Source organism: Vipera ursinii (assembly GCF_947247035.1).
Source record: "Vipera ursinii genome assembly, chromosome: 1".
Lineage (NCBI taxonomy): Eukaryota > Metazoa > Chordata > Lepidosauria > Squamata > Viperidae > Vipera > Vipera ursinii.
Window position 1 is genome coordinate 121,150,427 of NC_139512.1, and position 10,000 is coordinate 121,160,426.

The 10,000-nt window shown below is 39.2% G+C and overlaps 2 protein-coding genes across 3 annotated transcripts in view; one reads left to right on the forward strand and one right to left on the reverse strand.

The window, feature by feature from the left end:
- Window positions 1-3,081, reverse strand: part of STK36 (serine/threonine kinase 36) — a 40,111-nt gene extending 37,030 nt beyond the window's left edge. Inside the window, exons 1-4 of the mRNA XM_083375685.1 lie at window positions 2,971-3,081; window positions 1,751-1,820; window positions 1,226-1,343; window positions 806-946 (exon numbers count right to left, since the gene is read on the reverse strand). Coding sequence (XP_083231811.1) covers window positions 806-946; window positions 1,226-1,309 — 225 coding nt within the window. The 5' untranslated portion in view covers window positions 1,310-1,343; window positions 1,751-1,820; window positions 2,971-3,081. The remainder of the gene's footprint in view (window positions 1-805; window positions 947-1,225; window positions 1,344-1,750; window positions 1,821-2,970) is intronic.
- Window positions 3,082-3,306: 225 nt separating this feature from the next.
- Window positions 3,307-10,000, forward strand: part of RNF25 (ring finger protein 25) — a 15,315-nt gene continuing 8,621 nt past the window's right edge. For both annotated transcript variants that reach the window (XM_083375785.1, XM_083375786.1), the window contains exons 1-7: window positions 3,307-3,356; window positions 5,093-5,164; window positions 5,475-5,577; window positions 5,665-5,732; window positions 8,339-8,408; window positions 8,530-8,601; window positions 9,093-9,233. In XM_083375785.1, coding sequence (XP_083231911.1) covers window positions 3,313-3,356; window positions 5,093-5,164; window positions 5,475-5,577; window positions 5,665-5,732; window positions 8,339-8,408; window positions 8,530-8,601; window positions 9,093-9,233 — 570 coding nt within the window. In that variant the 5' untranslated portion in view covers window positions 3,307-3,312. The remainder of the gene's footprint in view (window positions 3,357-5,092; window positions 5,165-5,474; window positions 5,578-5,664; window positions 5,733-8,338; window positions 8,409-8,529; window positions 8,602-9,092; window positions 9,234-10,000) is intronic.

Below are 10,000 nucleotides of genomic sequence, written 5' to 3' on the forward strand. Positions count from 1 at the left end.
TATAACATGGAAAATGATGTGTTATCAGACATACAAAAGAAATTATTTGATGTTTTAAAAATCAAAAAGTAATCGTACATAATAAACCAAGAGAATGATCTGGATAACTTTTATATATTGGATTTACAAAAGAGGTTTACTAAAGCTTAGATAAATTTTGTGAGAAGGGTTAAAAAAAAAGAAATCAATTCTATGACATTACTTGAATGAACTAAAGATTAAGATTGTTAGAAGTAAAAGAAAGGAATATAAAGTTGATTTTAAAAAAAGTCTGGATAGTGGACACTGCAGTACCCAGAGACAGCAGAAAAAAGAGAAAGAACTAGAGAAATTACCAAATATAATTGTGACAAGAGAAAGCAAAAGCAATACCAGTAGTGAAATTCCAAACATTTCCAAACCTGTTCGCATTAGTCAATTGCAAAAGGGAGCTTTACTCTGAATCCCATTGAGAAACCTACTGGTAGCCATTCCTAGATTTTTATAAGAGGAACATACTGTAATCCAAATATTCTCAGTTGAGCAAAATGAAACAGCTTTATTGGGAAATGAAGTAAAAATTCATACCGCCCCGAGTCCCTTCGGAGAGGGGCGGTATATAAATCCAATAAATAATAATAATAATACGCTCTAGGGCCCTCAAATCTTCTTGGAGAAAATCTAGCTATGTGAGTGGCAAGAGTAGACATTGATTTGATGGCACATAATCCACCAGAAAGGGCTTTCCCTAAGATGCACACAGTGCACACTTTTTCCTCTCTCTCCTATACTTAACTTTAAAGTAGTATTACCAATATGTTCTCACCTCTTTGTCAGTTTCAAAACTGTCAAGCATCTGGACAATGTTGGGATGGTGAAGTCCCCTCATGATCTCAATCTCTCGTTGCAAATTCTTCAGCTCTTTCTGAGACCGACCTACTTTAGGAATAAACTTCAAGGCCACAACCTGTAACGTTTTAAGAAAAGAAAAGGCTGGGGAAACATGCTGAATCACTATTTGCCTCCTTTCCTAATTTTTCTGTCAAAGAATTTTTTTTCTTTCCCAATTGTCTCTGGATTAACAGAACAGGGAATCCCCTAATATGATTTGTTTGATTTTGACTTTGCATGTTATGGAAGCCCAGATAATTGGGGCTTAGTTAACAAATGATTGTTAATCAGAGTAAGTGAACCCTCACTGAAAGTTCAGTCAGTTGCTGATGGCCATTATCCCTTTTGCTCTTACTTGTGCACTATATTTGCGACGTCCTTTATAGACTCTTCCAAAAGAGCCTTCTCCAATCATTTCCAACACATGATACCTGTCCATGATTAGAATGTACGGAAAAGGATGAGAGCATAACCTGTTGAGTGCAGAAACAGACACTTAGCTCCTGCAAGTTAAGTCACCAGGACTTCCCTCTGCCACATTCTCAAATTGACCTCTTTTCTTCTCCAATAATTTTCTCACATTTCTCCTTTACCCTTCTGGATTTTTCGTAATTCAAAAGTTGCCTCCACCCCCAAATCATGGTATATTTCACACACTTCAGATTCTTCCTGTAACAGGAAGCCTGATAATTAGATATTTGCTGAGCAATAATGGCATTACTAAGTTTCTCTATTAACCAGATTCTGCAAAAAAAAATTCTACTTCTACTTCAATTAACATCAGTGAAATTATACAACAAGGTCTCTACTCTGGCTTACATTTGGCTTCTCTTTCTTACTGGAAGTCTGGTCATTATTATATGTACCATATCCTTCTAACCTTTGTTTGGAAAACTTCTGATTTGATAGTGTATCTCCCAGTTTCTGGAAACTTCATTGGGTTCCAACCACTTCCATTAATGGTCCTAAAATACAAGACAAATCCCATAGAATTGGCAAACCAAAGAGTCCAGTAACACTGAAACTTCTTTGGTGGGATGAATTTTCATAGCAAATTTCTTTGGGTTGCAATACGTCAAGCAAATAAAATCAAAACTTTCTGCTTTACTCATCCTTCAAACTGGAAAGGAAGAAGCTCTTTTGCGATAACTCTTTAGCACCTCCTTTTAGAAGACTCAAGGAAAATTGTGAGAATTTATAGATTGCCTTTTAGTTTTGTTCTTTATTCTGATCCCTTTGTCTTTTTTTAATCTGATTTATTTTTTGATTAATATAATAAATATAATATAATATAATATAATATAATATAATATAATATAATATAATATAATAAATATAATATAATATAATATAATATAATATAATATAATATAATATAATTATATAATTATATATTAACCAGCAACCTTTCTCAAATTTCAGTTACTGCAGTTTCAACAAGAAATAAAGTTCTTCCCAAGGACACCTTTCCCTCCTAATTTTTACTGTATAACACACCGCACACCCACAACAGGTAGGGGATGACAACTGCAGTGCTGCCAAGAGTTCCTTTGGCTTTATTTTTTTAAAAATTCCATTTATATCCCGCCCTTCTCCGAAGACTCAGGGCGGCTTACAAGCTTAGCAGTAGCCTTCATTCTATGTATATGCCTGCTTATTAGGGCTTTCACACACACCCCAAGCGGCATTATTGCAAAGTCAGCTTATTGCCCCCAACAATCTGGGTCCTCATTTTACCTACCTCGGAAGGATGGAAGGCTGAGTCAACCTTGAGCCTGGTGGGATGCGAACCTGCACGAATTGCAGGCAGCTGGTGTTACTTAAGGAGGCATCAGCCCACTGCTTATTAGACCTGTTTTTTTCCAAAAACGTTTGCAAAGAGGCATTAAAACGGAAAGGCTAAAATCCTATACCCTTTTAGCTTAGAGCAGTGTTTCTCCCCCTCAGCCTCTTTAAAGGCGCGAGGAAATTCCAACTCCCAGAATTCCCCTCCCCATTCACGGCTGGCTGGGGGATTCTGGGAGCTGAAGTCGACGCGTCTTAAAAGTGGCCGAGGGGGAGAAACACTGGCTTAAGAGAACGCTCAGCCACTGCTAGGACTTACTCCTAAGTACCTGTGCAGAACGCGCGGCCAGCGTTTCAACTCACAGCAAAAGACGGTCATCCCCTCCCCTTCCCTCCCCTCAGACCGCCGTCCCGCCGCTCCGGCCCGTCTATGCCTGGTGGGGTGGGGGATGACCGACGGGCTCCCGGCGAGGAAGGGAGGGGAGGTTTAGCTCCGGCACTCCAAGGGCGGGGAAGGGAAGGAAACCCGCACGCTCAAGACGCCCGTTACTGGCCAAGCGTCAGACGACGGCGTCGCCGACCTATCGCCTAGCAACTCCTGGCGCCGGAAGTAATCGTGGCCGATTAGGCCGTCCTTCCGGTTTTTCGCTGGCAAAAATGGCCACGGCAGGGGAAGAGGAGCAGACGGGAGAGGAGGATTGGTAAGGAAGGCGGTTTGGTCTCGTTTTGTCCGAATTACCAAAACTGGGTTCTGTTTTGCTACCCTCTAGTTCAGGGGTCTTCAAACTCGGCCCTTTTATGACTCGTGGACTTCAACTCCCAGAATTCCTCAGCCAGGCATGCTGGCTGAGGAATTCTGGGAGTTGAAGTCCACGAGTCATAAAAGGGCCGAGTTTGAAGACCTCTGCTCTAGTTTAACCTCTCTATTTTTGGCAGCCTGGATGTCAAAACCCTCATTAAGAGTTCATAAGGAAGCCGAGAGTTTAGCTGAGAACTTCTAATCGGTATCTGTCTGTGAAGTGTACTAAAACTCTTTCTGTTGGGGCAAGTAGATCTGCGCTGCAAACATCCGGACTCACCAATATGGCAGCAAAAAGGCTTAGGCTTTCGCGGCTGGCATCAGTGGAAGCAGTGATGAGCTTTCGGGCTGAATGGTGAAACGTCAGAACAAAAGAAAAGTAACCTCGGTCATTCGACCCGAAAGTTCATCAGTGGATCAAAGAGTTAGATACTTCTTGTCGCCATCTAATAGTCATATAATTGGCATATTAAGTCCCAATAATAAATAAATAGTAGTCTGGATTTTTGCAGCCTACATATGGTAGCATTACTTTAGTGACTGCCAGGTTGAATGCCTATGGAGATTCTCAGTCATCCAGGTCGTGGTTGTCCCGAAGGTGCTTTTTCCAAAATGGTACGGGACTTCCTTGGTTTTTATTCTTGAAAACGTTTCGCTTCTTAGCCAAGAAGCTAATTCAGAAAAGCACCTTTGGGACTATCTGCCAAGTTGTTTTTTTCAGCGAGAAAAATTTGCTTGAAATACATGACAGGTTTAGTCTACTCTTTTCCTTTTTTTCTGTACTGCGTTATATGCAGATATTTAATCTTGGCATGATTTCTTTATATCTGTAACTTATAAAGTGCAATGTTGTTTTTATGTTGCTTTCATGGCAAATTAGAGAAAGGCAGAGATACAATACTGTTTCAGAAACTGGGTACAGGGACAGTTTGACTTTGACTCAACTCAAGGAACAAGAATTAAATTTTGTTCAGTTCACTACCGCAGATGTGAGTGGTTTCCTTTGTTTTGTACTTTGAGACAAAACTCTTCAATATTCTTTTTTTAGTAGATTAAAAAGTGCCTTTTATTCCTACAAAGAAGGAATGAAAGCAGTTATATTCACTAGCTATACAAGTACAGGAAGTAGTTATTCTAAGAGAAAATTACTTTTCCCTTCCTACTGCCATTTATGAATGCTATAAACTTAGTACAGTCTCTCTTCATCTATTTTACCCTTGCTCTTCTGGCCATTGCTGTATAAAATTAAAGCAGTTTACAGAACTGGAGCTTTTGAATACAGATGGAGTGTCATATAGAAAATCTATCTTAGAAAATAGTAAGTAGTGTAATGATGACTTTGATCTTTAGCTATTGTAAAAATAATGGCACTATTCTAATCTTGAGGCTGAAAATTTGGCTTTTTCTAAATTTTTCTAGTTTTAGGGGCATTTTGTAATTTCAAATTATTTTATATGATTACTACAAATGCCACTTAGTTTCCAAAGTGACCTTATGTAGTTTTAAAGATCAGTTTCTATTATGCTATTGAAAGGAGCTTGCCTTCTATATTATTGCTGTAAAAACATCTCATACTGTGCAGGCAGAAGGAATTTAAGAAAATGAGATATATCTGTAACATTATTTCTTTTTCTTCAGGGGTTTGTCTTCAGAAGTGGAAGTCTTAGAGTCTATCTATTTGGACGAGCTTCATGTGTTTAAAGGAAACAGGTATTTGCTTTATTGTCAGATGTTTTGTTAGCTTACAGGTAAAACATAACGAGAGTATGTGTAGTAATAAATAAACCCTGAGGCCAGATTTCCTTATGAATAATCATCTTTGGCTTATATGCCAGAAGTAAGGAGTAAAATTGGCACATCACTCCTATATCACACTCTGAGTTACATAGATACAAATCTTTAAGATTGTAAATGAGGCTGTCTGTTAAAGTCACCAGTGCAAGAGAGCTCCAAGGTGTTACTTTTAAAATTTGTTCTCTTTTCTGACAATTGACTTTAGCTTGCGCCTCTCTCAAACTAGATCTGTTCCCTGGGAAATCTCCATCACCCTACACCCAGCAACTGCTGAGGATCAAGATTCTCAGTATGTCTGTTTCACCCTTGTATTGTCTGTGCCTCTGCAGGTAAATGTCTAAGTGCTGTTTTTCTACTTATTTCATCATGGAGCATGGCTATGCTATATATTTACACCTGGGTTGGTTTTCTTTTAGTATCCAAATGAAATACCAAAGATTGTTATCCAGAATCCTCGGGGATTATCAGATGAACAGATCCAAAAGTAAGTACTTTGATCTTATCATCAACATTATCAATTAGTCACACACTTCCTTTGGAAGTGGGTTTCTGATACCCATTTTAACTTTTGTAGTTCTATTCCTTTATATGCAACTGTCCTTTAGAAGAGGAAGGTAATGTTTCTGTTCTAATATTAAAGATACTATTATATTGTGTGATAGTAAAAAGAAGGTAGTTTCTATATATAAAATACATTTGTGAATTAACTGGACAACAAAGATTTTGCTTCCTGAACATTTTTGGGTGAATCTTGTAGATTTTTGGCTGCTAATCATAAAAAAACCTGTAATTTAACTATCACATACCATTTTGTAGAAATCTTTTGTTTTTACACAGTTGTAATGTACATCCTTCAGTACCTATTGGCTATGCTGCACACATTGAAACCCCCCCAAAAAAACATGGAACTGTTGTTGAAGCACATCTAGTACACCAAATTTAACTGGAATATCTGTGGATATCTAAGAGTAGTGAGACTGCTGCTTGAAATGCAGTTCAGATATACCAAGTACTGTTGTTACATATGTGAATGGGACAACCGTGCAAGAGAGTCTCATTATACTAAAAAGAAATGACCACTCTGAAAGAATTTGGTTCCAGGATAGAAAAACATGGCACATGAACTTTGTTGAGCCAACAAAGATATTTTTTCCACTTCACATAAAACCCAGACTGATGAAAAATGTTATGAAAGTGATGAGCAAAGAAGGTGAAGATTTTTGTTCTTTGAGACAGATGTTTCCAAGAATACCTGATACCAAGATTAAGGAAGGCATTTTTATTGGTCAACAGATCATATTCACCATCAATGACAAGCAGTTTGAAAATCTGTTTGTGGAGGGGTGGACAATTAATTTTCCCACAAGGCCACATGAGAAACTGGGACTGTTGTGGATGGTCAAACCGATAGGAGGCTGAATTTAATTTTGCTCAATGTTACTTTTATTGCTTTATAAAGGTAAAGGTAAAGGTTCCCCCGCACATGCGTGCTAGTCGTTTCCGACTCTAGGGGCCGGTGCTCATCTCCGTTTCATAGCCGAAGAGCCAGCGTTTGTCCGAGGACGTCTCCGTGGTCATGTGGCCGGCATGACTAGACGCCAAAGGCGCACGGAACGCTGTTACCTTCCCACCGTAGTGGTCCCTATTTTTCTACTTGCATTTTTACGTGCTTTCGAACTGCTAGGTGGGCAGAAGCTGGGACGAGTAACAGGCGCTCACTCTGTTACGCGGCACTCGGGATTCGACCCGCCAAACTGCCGACCTTCTGATCGACAAGCTCAGCGTCCTAACCCACTGAGCCACCGCGTCCAATAAATTATATGGTTTTTATTAGTGCTTTTGGTAAGAATACATGTCTTATTTACATTTTATTTCTAATTTCCGATTGACCTCATGCGGGCTGGATGTGATGCAGGGGCCATAAGATGCCCAGGTCTATGTTAGTGGGACCAGAGAAAATCACCTGGAAAGCATTTAAGGATGTCATAGAGAATTTTCTTGGCAACTATAAAGCACTATCCTACCTTCGGTTGCTTGTTGAACGTCTTACAACACAAAATGCCATGAAGTGAAACATGTCACTGAAGATTCATTTTCTGTTATTCACACTTGGATTTCTTTCCCAAAAATCTAGGTGCAATCAGTGATGAATATAGTGCAAGCTTTCACCAGAACATTGTCACAATAGAAAAATGGTATCAGGGCAACTGGAATCCATCAGTGCTGGCTGACTGATGGACACTAGAGCGAGACTCATTGGACACTGAATATAAACAAAAATCAGCAAAACACTTTTAGCCCTGCTGAACTCCTGCAGTATGTTGGAAACATTATGCAATTAAATATAGTCGTTGAAAGCTAATTTCATGTTTCCCAAGATTCCTGTGTGATGCAGTCATTCTGAAATTGTATCTGTGTTCAGTTTGAAGAGGTTTATCATACACATCAAAACTTTTTCAGGAAGCAAAAGTTTTGGAAAAAAAAATTATTGTCCAGTGTATGGGATTTATTTTGGGAGAGGGCGTTAAAGGAGAACTTTATGAAAGACATTTTTGATCAACTAAAGCACAAGATGGACAGAGTTGTCCGCTCCACATTTCTTTCCACCTGCCTCACCAATACCCGTAAGGCCTTGCCCTTTTCGTTCCCTTTCCTCAGAGGGCACTCGGAAAGGCTGGGCAACCCAGGCTGCTGTTGCTGTTTATCAAATGAGGCAAATGCATCCCCACCATGGGGTAAGTTGAGGGGAGCCTTGCAGTATTAAGCCACTATCACAGATTCATTCATCCCCATGGCAATAACATCCCACGGCAAAGGCAGCTTGGGTTCCTTCCCTGTGCTCATTCCACAAGTAGGGGCAGCCTATCCATATGACATAATATCCTGAGAGTATAATTATTTCCTATTGTCGTTCCTTTTAAAGTGTTTGGAAGTATCTTTTTTTGTGCAGGGCTGCAGATTACAATCTCTCAGATTGAGCCTGGGCTTGTCTTAAGTGTTCAGCTTGTCATTGCGTTTGATCAATTAAGCCACTTTTATTAAGTATTGCCCTCTGGTTTTTCTCTTGATGCCCCTTTTCTGCCTATCTAGAATTTCTCAGACACTGCAATGTATTGCTGAGAGTCAGCTGGGCACACCTGTGCTATATGAACTAATAGAGGTAAGAGGACAGGAGAGAGATCTGTGAGGTTATACAGGGTGGCGGTAAGGAATGGTTTTAGCTTGGACTGTGTCTCTGCTTTAGGATGTGAAATTACACACTGGCTTTTTCTCTCAACAAGAAGGGAAAAGAAATCCTCACAGACAACAACATCCCTCATGGGCAGTGCGTGATTTGCCTGTATGGCTTTCAGGTAAGGACACAGCGGACTTAGCGGGTTTTTTAAAAAAATCATTTTGGGAATTAGAGGAATTGAAATCATCAAGGAGAAGAAGAAAAAAAGAAATGTGGGTGAGCTTCTTGAAAAGATGTCTAGGTAGGAATCTCTTAGATTGTCGTGATGCAGTTAACGTGATGCAAAAGAGAATCTAATGGGGATTTTAGGAAAATTGAATACGGCATAGGAGTTTATTAGGGGGCATACTCCTGTTTCTGCAGCCTACATGAAAATGCTACCTACCCGCCCTTAGAAGCAGCTTTTCACACAAAAGAACCGTATTTTGTGGAATAAAAAAAAATAAGAAATCTATTAATTATATGCAGAAAGTTTTATATGATTCTTTGGAGTTAATCTGCTATGGGAGTAGAATTTAAATGTGGCAGACACTGCCCTCTGCAATATTTCCTGAAAGAATAATGCTCAACTTAATGTACTCCTGAGAATCTCTACTTTCATCTTCACAGGAAAACGAGGCTTTCACCAAAACCCCATGTTACCACTACTTCCACTCACGTTGTCTTGCTAGTTACATAGAGTATATGGAGAAAGAAATCCATGCACAGAAGAAAGAAAGAATGCAGCATTTGACACCTGTGTCCAAAGAGGTAATGAATTCTTCCACTGCAGCTGCCTGACTGCTCTTTTCTTTAGGAATGGCTTCTTAGTTTAGGTCAATATTACCAGGTTATTTCAGTTTGTTCAATTATGGCACTGTGAACTTGGACAAAATATTGGAGATAACAATGAATTTTAATAAAATAAGGCTAAACGTTAAAACAGTTTCCCTTTTACATGGTGCAATATGCTGGAAATATTCTGATTTAAAATTTGTGGGAGATGAATAATATGTCTTTCTCTCTGCAGTGTTTTAGTAAGGTTCTGTGAATAGAGGTCACCTTTGTTACAGATGAACAAAAACCACGTGCATTCTTGAAGAATACGTTCCAGGTTTTTTTTCTTCAAGGAAATGGTTACATTTTGACCAAGATGGTTCTTTTTTAGCGAATGAAAGAGGATGAGAATATGTTTTTTATGTTCTGGATAATTCTTTTGTGGGATATGCTATTTGTCAAGATAGGAAATGGATTCTCTCTTTCTTCCTCCATAAAAATAAGAGAGGAGGGCAGCCCTGAATGCATCTTTCCCTGAGATCTCAAAAATTGTGGTGGTTAGAGGTAAAATTGCTGCAGCAATGTAAAAAAAAAGAGAAAAAAAAGGAAGAAGCATGAAATGCCAAGTAAGACTCCATCATGGATAATAACATAATTGGTAGTGTGCCATACCGTTTCCTCTCGGTTGTGGCACCTGGGAGGACACTCTTAGAAGACCTAGGTAAAAAGCTTTTCCATTAGTACCGAGAGCTGGGATAATT